At 38.8% G+C, this 19,866-nt stretch overlaps 2 protein-coding genes across 6 annotated transcripts in view; one reads left to right on the top strand and one right to left on the bottom strand.

Annotated features, from left to right (window-relative positions):
• Nucleotides 1-737: 737 nt before the first annotated feature.
• Nucleotides 738-9,119, bottom strand: THOC7 (THO complex subunit 7). The gene is made up of 8 exons (XM_027467760.3): nt 8,985-9,119; nt 8,620-8,737; nt 7,699-7,826; nt 7,261-7,347; nt 6,017-6,074; nt 2,428-2,494; nt 2,235-2,304; nt 738-1,115 (listed from the first exon to the last, which is right to left on the bottom strand). Exons 1-8 carry the CDS (start codon nt 9,001-9,003, stop codon nt 1,048-1,050), a joined length of 615 nt encoding a protein of 204 aa, XP_027323561.1. The 5' UTR covers nt 9,004-9,119; the 3' UTR covers nt 738-1,047.
• ATXN7 (ataxin 7) overlaps nt 9,090-19,866 on the top strand; it is an 82,318-nt gene continuing 71,541 nt past the window's right edge. For 3 of the 5 annotated variants that reach the window (XM_027467756.3, XM_027467750.3, XM_038185728.2), the window contains exon 1: nt 9,090-9,235. The gene's annotated coding sequence lies outside the window, so the exon portion shown is untranslated. Of the gene's footprint in view, nt 9,236-9,773; nt 9,936-17,124; nt 17,212-19,866 lie in introns of those variants that run through there. The other 2 variants (XM_027467752.3, XM_072044600.1) reach the window with 2 other exon arrangements.

The following is a 19,866-nucleotide window of genomic DNA, read 5'->3' as shown; positions in this document are numbered from 1 at the left end:
TGCCCCTTGTTCCTTCCCCCTGTCTTACAAAATCTTACAAAGCGTGCTCAATTCTCTTCTCCTGATGGGATGGTAGAAACCTGTATTTCTTACCTCCCAGCAACCTGCTCAGCTGCAAGCTACAGGAGTCCAGGTGGATACATTCCACCTATTAATAACAAAAGTATCTAATATTCTTTAACATTACAATTGTAGCTCTACAGCTTACTTTTGTCATCAGGAGGAAGGAAGGGTTCCACCGTCAGCGTCTACTGTTCCTGTTTCAGGAACTATGATGCATTTCATAATATGTTTAAACAGAGAAAATCCAGAAGCAGATAACAAGTGTTATCAGGATTAGACTCCTGGTTCTACGAGAACAAAGCACTTACACAGCACTTTTAAACATATCAGTTTCAAATGTGACTTTTGACACGGTTGCACAGATTGCTGCAGTTCTTTGCATCGGCTTAAAAAACAGTACAGTACATTTTTTGTTGTCTTACACCCTTTGACAAATACTCATATAAAACAAATAGTCTCTACAGAATTAGATTAGCAAATGCTAGTCTAGTCACATACAAGTTCTAAAACGGCAACTCCTTCGAAAAATTAAGACCTTGGTTCTGTTTGAGATCACATTTGGACTACAGTATGGAAACCGGGACTCGTGCAAATGTGCACTGACACCAGAGCAATATCAAATAACAAAGAGAGCCCTTGCTATTAGACTCATGGCCTGCTAAATAATAGAAGAGTGTTTGTAAACACCTTTTATTGACACTGTTTTGCAAACACCTTAGTTCACAAATACTGTACAGAAGATTCACCCTTTGACAAGAAATGTGTTTTGGTTTACAAAGTTTGTGGACTAACACAAAGTATCTGCCTGTACAGACCTGGAACTATTTTTACCTGAAGCATAAGCAAAACAAAACATAAGCAAAACATTTTTGTATAAAAATTCACAGGAGCACTAGAAAAAGTTTTTAGCTCCTGCTCTTTCACTACTGGCTTGAACACAAAGTGAAGATATTTGGACATTCTTCAGTGGTTTTCACAATGTATCTACTGTTTGGTCTCTGTTTCCATCTGGGTTTCTTGAGATTCTTCAGCTTCTGAAAGTTTTTCATCATCTAAAATAATACACTATCGTTAGTCAAATATGCTTACATTATATTTATGGACTATATTGGGAAAAAAAATCCTCCTGAAGTTTAAGGCTGATATATGCTACAGCTATTACAGGAAAAATTGATTAAATTCTATAGGATCAGTTCAAGCAAATAGTGCCAGACTGCTTCAAATTACATGCCTTATCTTTGTTTATTGATGGTTTATTTATTTCATATAAAGTTGTGCCTTCCACTAAGCTGTTATTTCTTTAACAAAATTCTGGACGCTGAAAGGTAAACCATGCATCCATATGGAAATGTATTTTAGAAACTAATATTTAAGCAAGTGTTAGTAACACTTTAATAACAGTAACCTTCTGCAAAAGTGCACCTAGGATTAACTGTTCATTCTGCTTAAGAAGATCTAAAGGGCCTTATAGAATGAAAGTCTGCTCTTATAGCCACCTATGTATGTTAATCAGGTCACATTCCACAGACTATACCAACTATTGGGTCTTTAAAAGGCATGGCAAATATCCAGCAAACAATATTTAAAACAATATTGCCTATATTAGAGCATGAGCTGTAAACATTGATTTAAAAATATTCTTTGTACGATAAAAGATTAATGACTACATTCCTGAATTTAGCTCATGTTTGACAGTTTTAGTTTTCGCTCTATTACTGGATTCCTGCCTGAGTAGGTAAGTCATTTGGCTTTTCTATATTCCAATTTATTTTTAGTAATACCTCCAATGATACCATGAGGACAGTAACGTGTTCACTATTACTGAAACCTGAATTATACAAGAAAGTTTGGAAACTATGCACAAGATTATTTTTTTTGTAAAACAAAAAAAAAATCACACTTGAAATAGCTATTCTCAACCTCCACATTTTAAAGTTGAAAGAAGTCTGTTGCCTACAGCCTAAGGCTGGTCAGGAGATGACATAGTGGCTACCTCATAGAATTAAAAAAAAAAAAAAATATCTGAATAGACTCAGACTGGAAATAGATGTTGCCGATGCAAGAAGTCACCATCTTCAATTGCACTTAGCCAGTCCACTGCTAGAAGCTGTCATTACTTGTGATCTGCTGACACCCAACCCCTACGTATATCACTTAAGGACACCACTTACTTTCCAATGTTTGCTGAAGCTCATGGATAGTGCTCAGGAGAACATGAAACTGCTTTCTTCTCAGCTCCAACTGGAATGATAAAGTATATATTTAGAAATCTGAGAGCACATACAACCAACCAACTCATAGCAGATTATCAATTATTTATGTTCCTGTTAAATAATTATATAACAATCTCTATGAAAAACCTACCTTATCTTCAACATTTTCTTTAATGTGAGAAAGATGTTGAAGTTCTTTCCCCAAAGCTTCTAGCTGCCTGAAAAGAAATTGTCACAGTATTTTTAAAGTTCTGTGAACGTCTTGAAAAATAAATTTGAACTAAGTAGAGGAAAAAGAACCATTAAATAAATAGCATAGGTAATAGCAATGCAAAGGTAAACAAAGTATAATAAATTAAATGACATACAAGCAAGGCTACTTCACTTAAATGGTTAAACTATAATGTCATAAACTTATAATTTCATGACTTTTATAGAAAACAGGGCTACCAAGCTGGAATACAACTGCACACTGGGCATTCTGCCTGTATACATATTATTTCTTGACCATAAAATAAAATTTAAAGAAGCGGGTTACACTAAACACCTATGGTATTTTCCCAGGCCATGCTAGTTCACAGTTTCTCTATGTTGACAGGAGTAGATTAATAAAAAAACATGGCATCAGTGTGGAGAACATAACTGATAAACTGATATAGCCAACAAACACACACAACACTTGCTAGACTTGACTCAAACACATGGCCAAGTACCTTATCTCTAACAATGGCACACAGAGCAGTGGATAACATGCAAAATTCACAGCAGAATATGTAAAATAATCCATATTTTGGATGATACTGCATGATTTAGCTTATGTCACAGCAAACAAAATTTAATACTTTTATTAGTGTGATCCATATAAATACTTCCTTCTCCAAGCCCAGTTTTTATTTTAATGGAAAATTGAGATAATGGAATTAAGAGATAAAGGAAGCATGCAACATCTATATTCTTTGTTATTATTCTTATCCTTTTGACATGTAATCTGTCAAGACCTCTTGAGGACCTTTCTGCAAGTATTTGATTGGTTTTGATTCCTATTTGGACCCACTGTGGTCCACCAAAATTCCTTTCTGATAGAGTAAATAACATACTGTAAGTTGAATAGCTTTCAAATGCGGAAGAAGTCTCCTACACTCAAACCTCTAGCTTGGCCCTTCTCGATTTCCTGTAATGTCTACTATAATTTATGCTCCATAAGATGAGAACAATGTTTCTTTACAGGTCAGGTGGATTAAGGCTGACCATCCCTGATTAATTAGCAGGCAGAGACATATAGAGGTCAGCAAGGGAATAAAGGCTTTTTTTCTGGAGCACTGACAGCTATTGCAACCAGTCGGGCAGGGAATCACAACAGACCTTCCAGTCCAGAGTAACTCATGATGGTTGGGGAAAAGTTCTGGTTTAGTGCTACCTAAGGATATTGTCTTTTTCTTTTTTTTTTCCTTTTTTTTTTTTTTCCTGAAACTCTGTACCGGTATCTTGAAGGGAATGCTTGAAAGAGGGCTGGATGTCACATTTAAACCTTCCTATAATGGAAACAGGCTAACGGATTATGGACTTATTCAATTATTTCACTAGTATTTGGCTTCTGGTTTCTGAAAGGCTTCTATTTTGCCAAAGGTTGTTGTTTATGCCTTGCTGTCAGCTGTAAGACTATGAGAAGACATGTAATTTTCTAGCTACATCCAAGCTACACCTGGTGTTTTACTTCTTTTACTTTCAGCTCCAGAAAATCTTTGCCTAATCTTCTCATTTTTATATCTCCTTTTCTAAGACAGTGTCATTTCTCAGTGCTGTAACAGCTCTTCTGATACTGCAGCTAATTACACCGTGGGCACTATCATTTAGTGGTTCAGCTCCTGTCACTTCCTGAATTGGCTACTGTGCATTACTCTTGACTAAGTCAATAACTACTTCTCTTCTTTTGTGCTTCAGGACTGGTTGTTCCAAGAAATAGTCCCTTAAAAGCATTAAAAAATTATTTCTCTGAACTTTGTCCTATTGTGTCATATGACCTGCAAAAGCTATAAATGTAACTCTTGCGATAAAGTATGACATTTTTCCTCACCAGACATTTTCTCTAGTGTTTTCAGTGATTGAGTTCAAGACATTGTTAGCAAGGCTTCCTCCACTCTGATTTAAGGCTGGTCTTTCTTGATTAACAGTACTTGATTTTTCTGTACTTCCCTCAAACTGGAGAGAAAGGAAGCCTTGCAATAAAAATACTAGAGGAAAATTTCATCTAGCTTCTGTATGTAGTGTTCACTTGGAGAGGTTAGTTAAAGCTAAAATACCTTTGAAGCAAGTTCCCTTCAAACTTTTTTTTCTATTATGTTCCATTTATAAACTCTGTAAAATGGAGACTCAATCTGTTGTAGTTCAAGTCTGTATCTTTGGCTACAAATACAAAGGACTAAGGACAAAAGGGCATATATTGTAGACACTCTTACAATGCATGAGCATGCTGGTATTTCTAACAATATGTACCCTTCTAAAGAGAGGAGAAAATGACGTTTAAGAAAAAGACAAAATGCTAAATTTACTAGCTGTAAGTTACTGCCATTCCTAGCTTTGCTAAAGAAACTCACACCTGGATGTGTTGCACAAAATTAAAACTACCCCAAAAAAAATCGAAACAACCTGGAATTCTCATTTAAAAAAAAAAATATTGTTTAGTTATTTCCATTCTTAATCAATTGACTTATCTGAAAAAGCTTCACTTGTAATAATTCTTTATTACGAAGTGTCACTTGATAAATGGCATATGCTGACTAATGAAGTGAGAAGTAGCTCAGCCACACAAGAATGGACTGAAATAATCCAAATTGTGGTGGCAAAATCGAAAGAAAAAAAAAACATTCAAAAAAGAAGTGTGTGAAATAGTCCCAGAAGTTTATAGCCATAAAAATGTTTATATTAGGGTAATGATATGATCAAAAAGCTTCATTTTGCTATAAAACACCATGAAACGTGAAATAACAATTTTATTGAAAGAAGACATCAGGATAGGCACAAGTTGCATTTAAATGAGAAAGTAATCCGATGCTACATCTTCAATCATGTAAAGAACAAACTCACAGATGGAATGTTTTTGTGGCTTGATAAAGTTCAAAAGATGATCTCCCCATGATTATTCAAAATGACCCAAAAGCACAAGCAGTGATCCAAATCCAACTATGACACAGGTGGTACTGTAAGTTATAATCAGGACACACCGGACAGCAGGTAGGTCTAATCTACGTGCTAGGGCAGGTTATATTGTGGTATATAAGGTAGTAATTTATAACCGGGCATGCAGGAACAACTACTACAAGGAAAACATAGAACAAGCCTAAAAGCTTTCTCCTGCTTTCTCTAATTCTATCTTACTTGCCTGTACGATATATATTCTGCATAATTACTTGCTGGTGCACTTTAGAGTACTGCCGCGCTATCTCTCTTTCCTGATCAACTTGTCACTGATAAACTGTCGTGCATTTAGATCTGAGTTCACTCATTCACCTTAACAATGGAAAAATTTCAAATACAAAATTATTAGCAATGCTTCTGAATCCATACAGATGGAGATTAATTAAAGAAAGCTCATATGGGCACAATTTTAAAATGAAACCTAAGTTTTTCTGGTGTCAAATTATATAACAGTAAGGAAAGGTCAAACTGAAACCAAGGAAATGTCAAATCTCATGATTTGTAACTTTCTGGGTTATTATACTTTAATGCAGTCTCATACTTACTTCAGTGTTTCATGTCTGTCTGGATGGTGCTGTATTACTTTGGCCAGTGCATCATATTCTGAAAGAAATTTAAATGTTATTAGTCTAAGCAAGTCTGAAAATACAAATTGAAGAATTAAAACTTTCACACCATAGCATAGTACTAGTTCTTTCTACTTCCTGAAAAAGTGTTTTAATATTTTCAAATTTGTATGTAATATGCTATACACCTTAAAAAGTATTTGTGCAAATATACATATTAAAATGTATGTAATTTGTCATATATATTATATACGTATATAATATATAAATGTATATAATTTGTCGTACCATAACATTTAAAAGTAGATGATCACATCAAAAGCTGTTTTAAATAAACTTCAGATATGATTGTAAGCTATTATTTACTCACTCAAACTTACCCAGTACTAGAGCTTTGCAGAAGATGAGGCCAGAAAACATGATCTTTAGATAACTGCACTGTTGCACACTTGGTCTTTGTGTATGATTCAAAAATACTGCTTTTAGATACCATATTTTATATATATATTTTAAAAAATTGTGTTGATAAGATACTACACAAACATTTAGTTTTTTTTTAGAGAAAAATACAAAATTCTACAAGAGAAACAACTGAATGTATTTATTCAATATTTTGCATGTTAAGAACAACATTATGGTCATATAGGCAACTAACATAGACGTTTCCTAATGGTAATATTGTACGTATGCTGAACACCTCATTCAGATAGAAACAATTGTGTAGTAGGCCAAGACTGTATTACAAGGAAATGCTTTAAGTTTCAACTGAAATTACCAGCATATACTTTTAAGAGCAGGGAACACATATGCCTCTTGTACCTGGTTAAAAGGTATTTTGTAAGGCTACCTATGGAGATGGTAGGTGTGCAACTGGCACAATATTTTCAGTGTTGGATATGTCTTCTTTTTTTTTTGTTGTCTTGCTGTTAATAATATGCTTTAGGTCTTATGTCACCTGAATTGCCATTGGATGCTTTTGTTTTTGTTTTTTTCTTTGGCCTGTAAACAACTCCCTGAACTGCTCTTTAGGTTTTCCTGATGTTGTATGTCACCGAGATCTACTGGCTCATCCCCCAAACTTATACTAGCAGGTATGAAACCCACCAGGCTACATATAGTATTGACAATGCTAGAATTTTCCCCTGCATTTTCCAAAATTTATAATCTATTTTCTGGTACAATGTATGAAACCACACAGTGTAAATGTAGATGTTGCTTCTTACCCTGGCGATTTTTTCGAATTCTTTTTGCTTGCAGGATTTGTTTCTTGCATTCAGAAATCTTCTCGTGTGCTGCAGCTATACTATTTTCTTTACCAAAAAGATGTACAGAGTTAGACTGAAGTCAAATAACACATGTCAAAAAGCCATTCTACTAAACTATAAAAATATAAATAGCTGTTTTTGATATGGTGGCCTGCTAGTTCCTTAAGCTTCAAAACTACATACACTTCAATAGATTTAAAATGTTTTTATTTATAAGTATTGTACATGTGGATGAGAGGCTTACAAGGTAATCATGGGTGCTATTTAAAAAGAAATAAATTACTCATCATATGTATATATTACGTTCACCAGAACTGCCTCTAGTTTCTTCATGAAAGAGAAATAGTCAACAACAACAACAACAAAAAAAAACAAATAGTATTTTCTCATCTTTACCTATATCCTTATAGATTTTTTCATAATTTTCCATTTCTCTCAGGTTCATATCATATACCAGAAGAGTTTTTCCCATTGAAAATTCACACTGTGATAAAGTACTCAGCATCCGTTGGTACTGACTGTAACTGAAAGCAGACAAAATATTCATTCCTAAGCAGCATGAAAATACCTGTCTATATAACAAGAAAACAAAGCCTCAGGTAACGTAAGAAACAGTTAAACAGTAATTACTAAACAAAATATTTCAAAGATTCAATGTATAATTTTTGGAAGTGCAGTCAGAAACACTGTATCAAGTAATTCTATCATGATGTTCTATAAGGTTCAAAGTTGGTATTAAAGCACTGCGCAGGCTGATCCAGGCATTGTTCGCTCTGTGACCACCAAGATTCACATTTAAATACTCCAGTGCTTCACTGTACCTGCTATCCTTACCCGGTGTCCTCCTGGAATTTATATCTGTTCTTACAACAGCCCCCAAAGCAGAACACTGTCTTATTTCCCCCACTGCTTTGGTCTGATTTTTAAAAAATAAAGACCAGCAGAAGCAGACACAGGAACAGCACTGCCCTTACCTAGGGGAACAACTGCACAACCACCACCTAAACTATTCAAGTCACGATAGTGCTATGATATCGTGACTGCTGGATCATTAAGCAACAAGGCAATCTTGAGGACATTCAGAGCATTGTTAGATTTCGTGAGGGGGTTGTGGAGTAATTTTTGAACCATCTCCAGCCCTCATCTCCTACCCTAACACCCCGTCTTTGTTCTGGAAACACCACAGAGCCAAAGCAGAGCAGCAGATGCGTACATTTTAACATGGCAGATTTGCTTTTTCAAAGCAGATCAAGCCCCATTTCCCACCGAAACGCAGACTAATTAGTCCAAAACAAAAAAAAAAAAGACAACAAATACCCTTCCTCCTGAGATCCGGAATTGCACCACTTAATGAAACTCTTCACCAACAAATTGATCCGCCTGTCGTCACCCGCCCCGTCGCCATCGATTAGAAGCCGTTTGCGGATAACTTCATCTGAGGGAAAGAAAAAATAAAAAGAAAAATAAAAAGGTTTTGTTGTTTTTTTAGTGCCTGTCCCGGGCCGGGTTAACCCGGGAGGACCCGCGGAGGAGAAGCAGCGGGAGGGGAGGCCGCGGACAGAGGAGGGCGGCCGGGAGGGGGGGGGGGGAGAGAGGTTGGGGAAAGGGGCTGGGGGTTTGTGGGGTCGGCTAGGGCCGGAGGGGGGCACGATGAAGGGAAAAGGGCAGGAGGGAGGGCTCACCGTCGGTCACGGCCCCCATGGCGGCGAGCGGCGGAGGCGGCGGGGCGGCGGCAGGGAGTGAGGTCAGCTCCCACAATGCAGCCGGCGGGAGCGGCCGCCATGGAGGGGGAGGCGGCGGCGGCCGGGGCCTGAGCGGCGGTGGTGGTGGTGGCAGCGCCGGTGAAGGAGGACAGGGGACGGAGGAGGACGGGCGGCTGGGGAGGGCCGGAGGGCGACGTGAGCGGCCCCCTGGCGAGGGGCGGCCCCGCCAGGTGAGGGGATGAAGGGGGAGGGAAGAAAAAGGGCCCCGATTCCAACCCCCCCCCCCCCCCCCCGCCCCGAGCCAGGCTCCACCTCTCCAGCCCCGAGCCCCCCGGCACATGGAGCCCTGGCCTCGACGCCTCGCTGAGCCCCTCAAGACTTCATCCTGAGGCTTTCACCTCGCTGGCTTCGTCCTCTGGGTCCTGTGGACCCCGCTGTGGGGTCCTAGGGGTCGGGGTTCCTCGAGGGTGGCTGCAGCGGGGTGTGGGCATGGAGGTGCCCCTGGGGGGGTGTGGGGGCTGCTGGAGCCCTGGGGTTGTCCCTGTGGGGTGTGACACCGGGAGGGCAGGCAGCAGGGCTTGGAGCAGGACGGCCTGGTGTCACGGGATGGCTTGGGGTGGAAGGGACCTCCAAGCCCATCTGGTTCTAGGGATGCAGAAATCTTTTTTTCTGGTGCTTGGGTGTCTGGAGATACTACAGTGTGACCGGTATCAAGCGTTGAGTTTCAGCTTTTTGGACCACTGACTTGAATGCTTATGCCATGCTAAAGTTGGCAACATCACCGTAATATATGTCCCACTGTAGTAATGGTACAGCCAGGGTTGCCACCCTGGTACTCCCTGATGGTTTTGGCCTCAAACCTGCAGGTCTGAGGGCTCGTTCTGCGCAGGGCCTTGCACTGACAGCCCCAGGGTCATGCAGAAAATGGAGGTAAGAAAAGAACAAAATCACGTGCAGTGTCATCTGTTCTCCTGCTTTTAGAGCTGTGAGTGATTACCGGTTCTTTTTTGTTCTGGACAGAGGCATTTAACAGAAATTTACATATCGCTAGGTGGTTTCAAGCCACTACTTTGCCTTCAACGGTGGTAACTGATCAGGTTCTTTGGAAGGTGCTATTGGGAAAGTGCTTCAGTGAGGGGTCATTGAAACACCAACTGAACTTTTGAGAATAAACAATTTCCAACACAGAAAATCTAGATAAGTAATTCTGTTCTTGACATCTACGTGTATTACTCTATATATGAATCGTGAGTGATATACTTTTATGTGAAAATCTGACTATTCAGTTATACAACGTTTGGTCCAAAGAATGGACCGTACGTACGTGAACTGTGTTTGTGCTACAAAAAAAAAGTTCTTTTCTTCATTTGTTGCCATTTAATACACCTGATTTGACAAAACCCTTTGCTTTTCCGAAGACATCAGTCCCTCTGATACAGCCCTCATACTCTGGCACAGGATGAGAAGGCCGAGGTGAACTCCTCTACACAGGTTTTGTACAGTGCGGTTTGTTGCTGCCTTTCCCTCTTTACCCATTGGTTGCCTCTTGGAACTCGGATCTTCAACATCTTGAAGCATCCCAGTCTTATGAAGGCTTAATATTCTTCTCGACCTTCTCTATGCTCTTTCTGTTTCTACTGTCACGAGAAGTTGATCAGAACTGGAGAGTACTGTAGGTGAGAATCCACAGTTATCTGTTTTGTAAAGTTAGAATACTTTTGTGTTATTTTCTGTCTTTTAATCCAGTATAATCTTCTCTCACTTTTTGTTTGTCATTCCAGTGTTGGTCAGATAGTCTCCCTCCACAATGACAAATTTCTTGAGTAATTAATTTAGAACATAGCAGTCTGTATAATTAGTTAATAACACTGAATTACTTTTATGCCATTCTTGTCATCGTTCATATCACTGATTACAAAATTCTTGGAAGTTCTGTTCTGGGTCTTAAGGAATCAGTATCGCAGACTGATGCAGTAGGAAAAAATGTCTTGCGCAGGGTATATGGCACCTTCCTCCATGCCAGGTCATTTGGAATAAGTACCTGTGTGTGCAAGCTTTCAACCAAGCTAAATATGAAGTAGTTTTTCCTCTTGCCTTGAATTCCTTTATGTGTGCCATATGGTAAGACCTTGAAGCAGCTTATACATAATAATTTGTTACGCACCTGTCCTTGTCAGAAGTGTGAAATGATCCTCTGTAATGTTTCCAGGTAACTCTGGGTATGAGAAGTATAAGCTAGGTAAGTTTAGCACTGCAAGATTTTACACGTGTGTGGAACCGGCTCAGATTTTTCATCATTATCCTTTTTTTTTTTCCCTTGAAAAATGGCTTTTAAGTACACCTGATTTATTTTGTTTTAATTGAGGAAATCTGTTAATGTTGAGTTTCCTTTCTTGAAAAAAATCTCTGAACTTATTTCATAAAGTTTAAATTACCTTTATAACTTCTCCCCTTTATATATAATCTGTGTATATATATATTTTCCAACTGCAGAAAAAGTTAAAGGGGAAGAAGCTTTTCATAATATTCAAGGGTATAATGAGCTATGATTTTTAGAGCTAAGAAAACAGCTTTAACTATTGATGAGGTGGATTTAAAATATTTTTCCTAAGCCACCCTAATAATTTATGAGGTGGTTTTAGGTTCCAGGTTTTCTTCGTGTTGAATAACTTCTAAATCAGACTTGAGTGGCACTAAATCTTACAGAGATCTAAGTATAGTAGGTCAGAAACTACAAGGTATTTTTATCCAGTCCAACCTATATTCTTGTCAGAAAGCCACGCCGCCTTTATTTAGTGAGACCTATTTTCTGTAAGCCTATGTTTAGCGTTACTTTTTACCACCGTCCTTTATTTCTTTGTTGATTGTGTTCCATGATTTTGTGCAAGACAGCTGTCAAACTAACCTACTGGTGTCACCCTCTTTTCTTGTCTTAACTTAGTGCTGTGTTTTCTTTGCCATCGTCTTTGGCTTCTTTAGCCTCAGTGCTTACTGAAAATCAGCAGCAGTGTTTTCAGTGCTTGTCATCCCGTTCCGTAAAAATTCTTAGACACTTGCTGCTAGTTCTGCAGATATGAAAATATTCACTTTTGGCAGATAGAGCTGGATGTTTTCAGTCCAGTGATGGAAGGAAAAAAAAGTAGTAGGCTTTTTTTTTTAGACACTACACAGTGTGGTTCTTAGCCTTGTGAAAAGCTTTCCTAACATGGACCCTTGTGTTTCTGCAGAGCTAGCACATTTTCAGAGAATTACAACATAACAAGAGAAGGGAGAGTAAAAATGCTCATTGCAATTGGAGCGACAATAGCAATAATTAAAAAATGCTACGTTTTGTTATCTGAACAGAAATCAATTTTGCTGTCTACTGCTTGTGTTACCAAAATTGATTAAATGTATCGTTAACACTTTACATTATTATCTGATAGAAGGCTGGTTTTTAAAGTAACCACAAGTTGTGGCTATGTGTTTTTTTTTCCTTGTTTTGCTTTTTTATTTTATTTCATATTTTTTACTTCATTACTGAAACAAACATGTAAAATTCCAGATTTTTTGATAGAAGCACTTTGCAAATACAAGTCATGAAAATATTTTTTTGTGTTAGAAACATTTCATTACTACTGCTGCTTATTTGGGGAAACAAAATTTCTCTTAGTCATTTTTTGAAAAACCAGTGTGCTGCATGGTCCTTTTAAGTAACTTTTTCCTGAGTAAAGGCTCCGTGTCTTGGGGAACGTGGCTTCCACAGGTGGCATTCTGGTGCTGCCCTTTGGCAGAGGTCTTCTCAGGAATTATCTAACCACTCCCAGCATTTCATATCTGGATCCTACTGAATATTTAAGAAGCTTGAAGATCAAATATTGTGTGTTTTAAGGTGATCAGTCACTAATTGAGTAAAACTCATCAAACCCGAGTTGAAACTACGTGAAACTGGAAATTTAGGTGTTCAGTGTGGAAAGCAGAGCTTGCAGGTGCAGGGGTGCTGCCAGCAAAGGAAAGCATTCCTCACAGATGAACCAAAAGGTGCGTTAGTTGTGGCAGTGGAATCATCAAAGCTAAGGGCTTTAGGTGATTTAGGTGGTACGCTACATCGCGATGCTGCTACTGGGAACTCGATAGGCTCCTACCTGGTAAGGACGTCAGGGCGTTGTAGCAGGTAGCTCGTGGATGTCAAAGTATCATGAAACTGCAGCAAGATGTAGTGGATGGTTAGGTTTTGTTTTTAACCTGGAAATGATTAACAGCAGAGCTCTCAGCTGTGCGATGCAGAGGAGGTTCCGCGCTGTGCCTGCATTCTGTGGTTTAAAATGTCTTGGGGAAATTTAGGGTGGCACTTCGTGTTTCACGTATTTTGTAAGGAAGCAGCTATTTACGCTTTTGGAGCTGTTTTGACAGGTTTAGTCACTTATCTAATAGCCTCTTTGTTGGCAGGATGTTTTTAGTGTGGCCTTTATTATTATATTTATTTATTTATATGAAAAAGAGCACATGACAGATTTGGTGTCATTCATATTGTGCCCTGAAGATCACTGATGGCATTGCAGAGTTTTCAGAGGAAGAGGTGGGCGTTGAAAAAGATTTTCCCTCTGACTAAGAAGCAGAATTGTCCTTGCTGGCACTGGCCCAGCTGGTAAACGTTTATATTTAACCGTGCCTTTAAACAAGGGATGAACAACCAGCGGGTTGTGAATGCCATATTTACTCCTGTGACATCTAAATAAATAACTGTTAGTGCTCCTGAGGAAATTTTGCAAAAAGCTTCCGAGGAAAAGCCTCGGAAAGTTTCCTCCTGTGGCAGGCAGCTCGTGCCCGACCTCCATCATGAGCATCACGGTGCCCTGACTCGCCAGGAGAGCTGAATCAGAGCTATTGCGCAGCTTCTGAGTCAGCCCCTCAAGTTTATAGAAGGTGCTTGGTTGGTTTTCTTGTTTGTTCCAGTTTTGTTTTCCTTTTTAGAAGCAGTGCGGATCTGTGAGGGAACACCTAGAAATTTTTACAAGGCTTTGAGCTTGGCGAAGTAAGGCCCCATGCTGTGGAAAGGTGTTGGAAGAAGCACTTTTGTCTCAGGAGATGGAGAAAAAGAGTATCAGGTCTATATTGGTAATCTTGTGGTTCTGATTTTAAGATGGTTTTCTATTTTGCCTTGGATATTTTTATTGTTTAAGGTATATTTTCTTTTAATAGAGTAACTCTGTCCATTTGGGAGCAGCTACAATTTACGGTTCCTGTAAAACATGATACAGTGAAGCACGTGCTCATACCCCGATTTCTGGCTCTGAGCAATGAAACAGGCATGGTACACGCTTTGGTGATGCCTGCTCATCTTTATGCCTTTCATACATCACACGTTGAGTGGTAACACCGTGCTTTGTTCCTGAGCATTGTTACCCTACTGAGAGTGACTGGGAGCAGGGTAAAACTGCAAAGAGAGGCTGAGGCTTTCTTAGGGAGAAGGCAGGCTCTCCTCTGTCTCATCTTCTTTTGTGAGTGGGTCAAGTGTTGCTTCTAAAATACTGCTCCGGTTGCCGTGAAGACAGAGGGTTTACACTGATATTTTGGGAGATGTGCGTGGAGAAGATAAGGGGTCATCTCCAGCGGAGAGTCCCGGCCCCAGATGGGGAGATGCAGGGCGGGCAGCTCCTCGCTCTGCTCCAGCAGGGTGTGCCAAAGGGAAGACTCGGTCTAGCTGGGGCCAGATGGGTGGTGTTACCACGAGAACGGGGAGAGCCGAATGCCTCAGAATTTTCTGGTATTTCATTAGAATTGTACCAGCTGAAGCAGCTTGAAGGAGCTGATGAATCTGCACATTTTCTGCGCAGTAGCTGAAGAAGGAATGTGCTTAAATCCTGCCTATATCCAGAGCTAAGCACCTTCCTCTGGGGAGCATTTTGGATTCACGCTCTCTTGAAATTAGGATCATAAGCTCTTTCTTTCAAACAAGGAGTAAAGGTCAATCTTTGCTTTCAAAACCCAGGAGGTGGTAATGGTTCTGGTTCCCTTTTTGTCATTAGCGGGGCTGTTATCCGCTACAACGCTCACCACATGTGTGGGGGACTTCAACCCAGCCATCCTCCATCCGGAGGGGATTAATGCCCCTAATTCTTTCCATCAGAGTGAATTTTGTAATCACCGGGCTGTAGACTGGTATAAGGTGGTGTTGCTGTTGGAAAGTCAGAGTGAACACGGCTCTGTAGCCCAGCACGTAGTTATGAGACGGCTCAGGACCGAAGCATTTAAGGAAATAATCCATAAAAGCAAACCAGTGGTTTCAGAAGTGCAAGAGCAAAACATGTAAGCGTGGCATGGCATGAAAGATCACTTTCAGATTGAAGATCAGATTCTGTTCAAAGGTGTCTGAGTGCCTTTGTGGCCACTTCCAAATTTTATGTGCAAGCAGGAATAAGATTTGGGCTTGAAAAGTACAGGCAAACTGAGAAAAACACCTTGTGGGGAAAAAAATCTGCTTCATAAACTATTTCAGGGAATTGCAAAAGGTAAATAGAAAAATTAATTTCAAACTTACTGACAGAGGAGAGATTGGCCATAACATACGCTATATATGTGGAGTATGTATACATGTATATTTATTTCGATATATTGCAAATTTGCAATTGAGATATGAAGTGGTGATATGTGTGGCTATGAAAGCAACCATGTATGCAAACAAATGCATATGAAAGTCAATACATTCAGCCCCAAATGTTATTTCTCTTTAGGATTTACAAAACACCCAGTCCAACTTGTATTATGATAATATTTTAGTAGAGACTTGGTGTAAACAAACATTCTGTTTTGGTTTTGTTTTGCAAAACGGTAGTGTAGAATGTGTGAAATCCATGAGGGATTCTTTCTGGTCCTCTGCCTTTTGCATTTATTAAGATAAAAATGTACATGTTGATTACATGTGGATAGTAATGATCTAATAAAAGAAAAAAAAGCAGATAAATTGGATTTTACTACTGATATGAATAAAGATTGGCTTCTAAGAGTTGAAAGTAGAACAAAGCCATGCTACTAATAGCTACAAGTATGCACCTGTGATTTTGTGGTTCATTGTAAATATTTTCACTTCGGTTTCATTCCAAGATTGCTTTGGCAGTTACGTTTATTTAATGTTTTTTCTTTTTTCATTTTTGAGATCTGCTTGTGGTTTTTGGTGTGTGTGTGTTTATGTAAAGCTAGAGCAGTTTTGAACAATATAATATTCTAAAATAAACTTGTGCATATGTATATTAAAGCAAAACATATGGGATTTTTTTTACATGATGTAATGAGTTTGAATTTTTTATTTTTTTTTTTAAAGAAAAAACTAAATTGCACTTGAGCTGCAGCCGCTTTGCCAGGCTTGGAATAGGAGGGTATTTACAGGCCAGTTTCTAGTAAAGCTTTTCTTTCCTACTATTACGTGAAAGACTTGTACAGACAGGAGCAGCTAACTGTAACCGTAGATAAAATGTCATCAAACACATGGAAGGAAGTAGCTCACGAGCTGCTATTTTCAAATGTTTATGTTAAAGAAATCTGTCCTGGTCTTGCAAGCTCTTGAACTTGTTCTGAACTGTACTAGTGAAAGGCACCAAAGTGATTTCAGTGGGATTTTATGCAGTACTAAGGTAAATGACTAGCTTTTTTTAAAAACAAACAAACATTAAGCCCTAATTCTAGAATTAGCTCCTTTTTTTCTTTCTTTCTTTTTTTTTAATTGCGCATAACTTAAACTGCTGAGGTTGTACTTTTCTTTTGGATGAATTATTAACACCATGAGCTGCATCCTGTGTGTCACGATAATAATAGTGCAGGGCTGCGTGGTGTTTACATTTCAAAATAGCATTTATATTTGAAAACATCGACAATAAAATGTACTCACTCTATGTAATATTTTTGGCCCCAAGTGTGTAAGACTGTTGATTGATTTTCCCTTCAAACTGGTACAGTAAAGCACGGTGGTTACTTCTTTTGGAGTAGCAGGCATATGCCACCAGTGATCTCAAGCATTGGCATAGACTTGTAGTACGGCAGTAACCCAGGTATTGAGTTTCCTAATGGCTGGATTATTCATACTGAATCTTCTTTATTTGTAAGTGCCTCTTTATAGAGCCTGTTCCCCATCATGTCTTTCTAGGACTGGCTTCCTAAATTTGGCACAGAGATTGCAACTCTAAGAGAGCCATTTTGCAGCCTACGTTTTCTTCTCTTTCTGCTTGCATCAGTGAGTATGACCGCTGTTCTGGGTCTCTCTTGCTGCTTTTCTGTGGAGATGGGTGCTGCGAGAGGCGTTACTCCCTCGGAGAGATCTCTCTCACTAAATAGTTGTTCTCCTTGGCTTCTGTGCAGCTGCCATTGCTTGGGGAAAGATTAAAAATGACCAGCCCTAGCACAGGACAGCTTCTAATAGTTATGGGTAAGGACAGTTTGTTGGGGTTGCAGACAACATTACAGTAGTGAATATCAAAATGTAATTCTTTTCTTTGACAAAGCTGTAGAAATAGGAAAAAAAGATATTACCTTAACTACATGTCACTGTTGTTAAAGAGGAATGATTTCTGCTAATCCAGTTGTTGATGGGGCCCAAACCTTGCTAGGCTCCATTGTCCTGGTAATTGAGAAAGGGAAGAGTCATTTGAAATTCTGTTATTTCTTTTGCCAAAAATCATCTGTTGTCAAGTCAAAGGTCTTCCCAGACAAGTGTCTGTATTACGAGGAATTGGAGAACCTAAAGCTTAAAGGGTAAAATATGCCTTAGGACTACACGTGCTTCAAAAACTACAAACTGTAACTATTGGGAGGTTGTATGCAAAAATACAATGTGGCTACATTTTTCAAGGATCTACTTTGAAGCTTTCAGTTTAATTTTTGGCTTTTTATTTTTCTTCCCATTTTGCAAGCAGTTTTTTATGTTTCTAGTGCTTCACCAGCTCTTCTTTGTGCACCATCTGTGATGTCAACAGGAATGTGCATAGTTCTGCTGCTGGGCAGTGGGGCCAGCCTCCTTTTTCTATTTGTGCTCACACCATAATAATGACATTTTATTATCTTGGGAACAGGACTTGAGTTTTTAAAGTGATAGGAATATCACATACACTTCTGCTAGGTTTATTTATAAGTATGGACACCACATATGGAAGGAGTGACTATTGTGTTCCAGCTGAGTTTCCTAAATTTTGTTAGGCAATAAATAAATAAATAAATAAGGGTCCTGAGTTCATGAAAATCAGGCTGCTCAGTCTCCTTCTCCTTCAGTTTTGAATTAAAGTATTAATTAATAAAGTATTAATTAACTGCACACTTGCAGGAGACCAGAGTCTGTGTTGAATGAAATTAGGAAAGAGGAAGTGTGGAGATGCCAGTGAAATTGCTTCAAGAGTTGAAGAATGTGACATGTAAAGAAGTGCCTAAAGAATGTAATTCCTTAGTTTAAAGGAGATTTAGGGACTGAGAGAGTGAGAAGACAAATTTATTGCAGAGCATTGCAAAGTGGGGGGTTTATTTTTTTATACGGTATAATAAAAACCCTTTACGCTATGTAAGAAATCCTATTGGCTTAAGTGGGCTTTTGTAGGCATTTAAGTCATTAGTATGTTGGGGTCAGTATGGATATATTTCTTAAAAATGAAACAAGGTTTTAAAATTAACGTTTATGTACGAGAAAGACATTTTAATGTCATTAGTATCTCTAATGCCATCAATGTTAAAGTTTTTGTCAGTGTTTTTACACAGGTAGTCTTATAAAGGTGTGTATTGACTTACATTTTCAGCTGAGGATGAAAGTTCATATTCAGATTCTTAACATACAAACAGTCTTAACTTAGCAAACAGTCAGAAACACAGGATTTACTTGAAAAGCGGTGTAGCACTATTTTATATTGAAATATCATGAGAAAATATATATATTTTCTCCACATATACAAACAACTTGAGTGTTTACAACAAAATGAAATTGCCTTTTCACGTTTAAAAAGAAAAGCTGGGAGACATGGACCAAATGCTCATTAGCCAGAAGGCTCGTTAAGAAGAGAACCCCAAATAATTTTTTAAGGTAGATGTAAATTTCTAGAATATGAATTCTTGCCTTTTTTTAGTGGCTGGGATTAACATTTCTCTCATTGCTGTAACATTTTTCTCCTCTCCTGTGAGCCGGTGTCTCTGACTCTAGATGGCAGTCACTGGTAGGCGGAAGGGAAGGATCACTTCGGGTGGTTTGGCTTGAACCCTGCTAATCTCCGCACTGGCTGGCTTCTCTAGTTGGAATTTTTATGGTGTTGGGTAGCAATAAAACTGTCACCTCAGCTTCTCTCCCTTCTGAACTGAAACAGAGATGCTATGTAGAAAGAAAAAAAAAAAAAGAGGCATCGAGTAAGGGTAACTGAGGAAGTAGTGCAGTGAAACGTTCACAAAAGAGAGCTCTAGTAATACTGAAAATAGTGAAGTGACTTCTTTTTAGATCCACAAGACTCTTGTTCTACATTAACAGGAGCAGATTTCTGTTTGTAAGGGGAGGAATACTTGTCTCCCACTAAATTCCATTTCAGAGAGTAAGATAGTTTGAACAAGCTGCAACCAGGGATAACAGGAGTGGAGGAATGTGTGATTGTAATCTGATTTTAATTATTGAGGATTTCCTCACACTCTTCTGGGCACGTGGTGTTTGAGTAGTAGTTCTCTTCTTGCTTCAGACGCTGTCTTCCACCCCAACCCTGTCCCCCATCCTCCTTTTACAATGTCCATCCTCTCCTCTTAATTTCTAATCTTTCATTCTTTTACAGGTAATCTCTTTCCTTCATTCCTATTAACACTGTCTTTTGACTCTCAACTCTCTCTTCTTTTGATAGTAGGGTAGGCTTCCATTATTTCTCTCCTTTGCTTT

This window comes from Anas platyrhynchos, chromosome 13 (assembly GCF_047663525.1).
Source record: "Anas platyrhynchos isolate ZD024472 breed Pekin duck chromosome 13, IASCAAS_PekinDuck_T2T, whole genome shotgun sequence".
Lineage (NCBI taxonomy): Eukaryota > Metazoa > Chordata > Aves > Anseriformes > Anatidae > Anas > Anas platyrhynchos.
The sequence above is the reverse complement of the archived record's forward strand: the minus strand, read 5'-3'. Positions and strand labels throughout refer to the sequence as shown.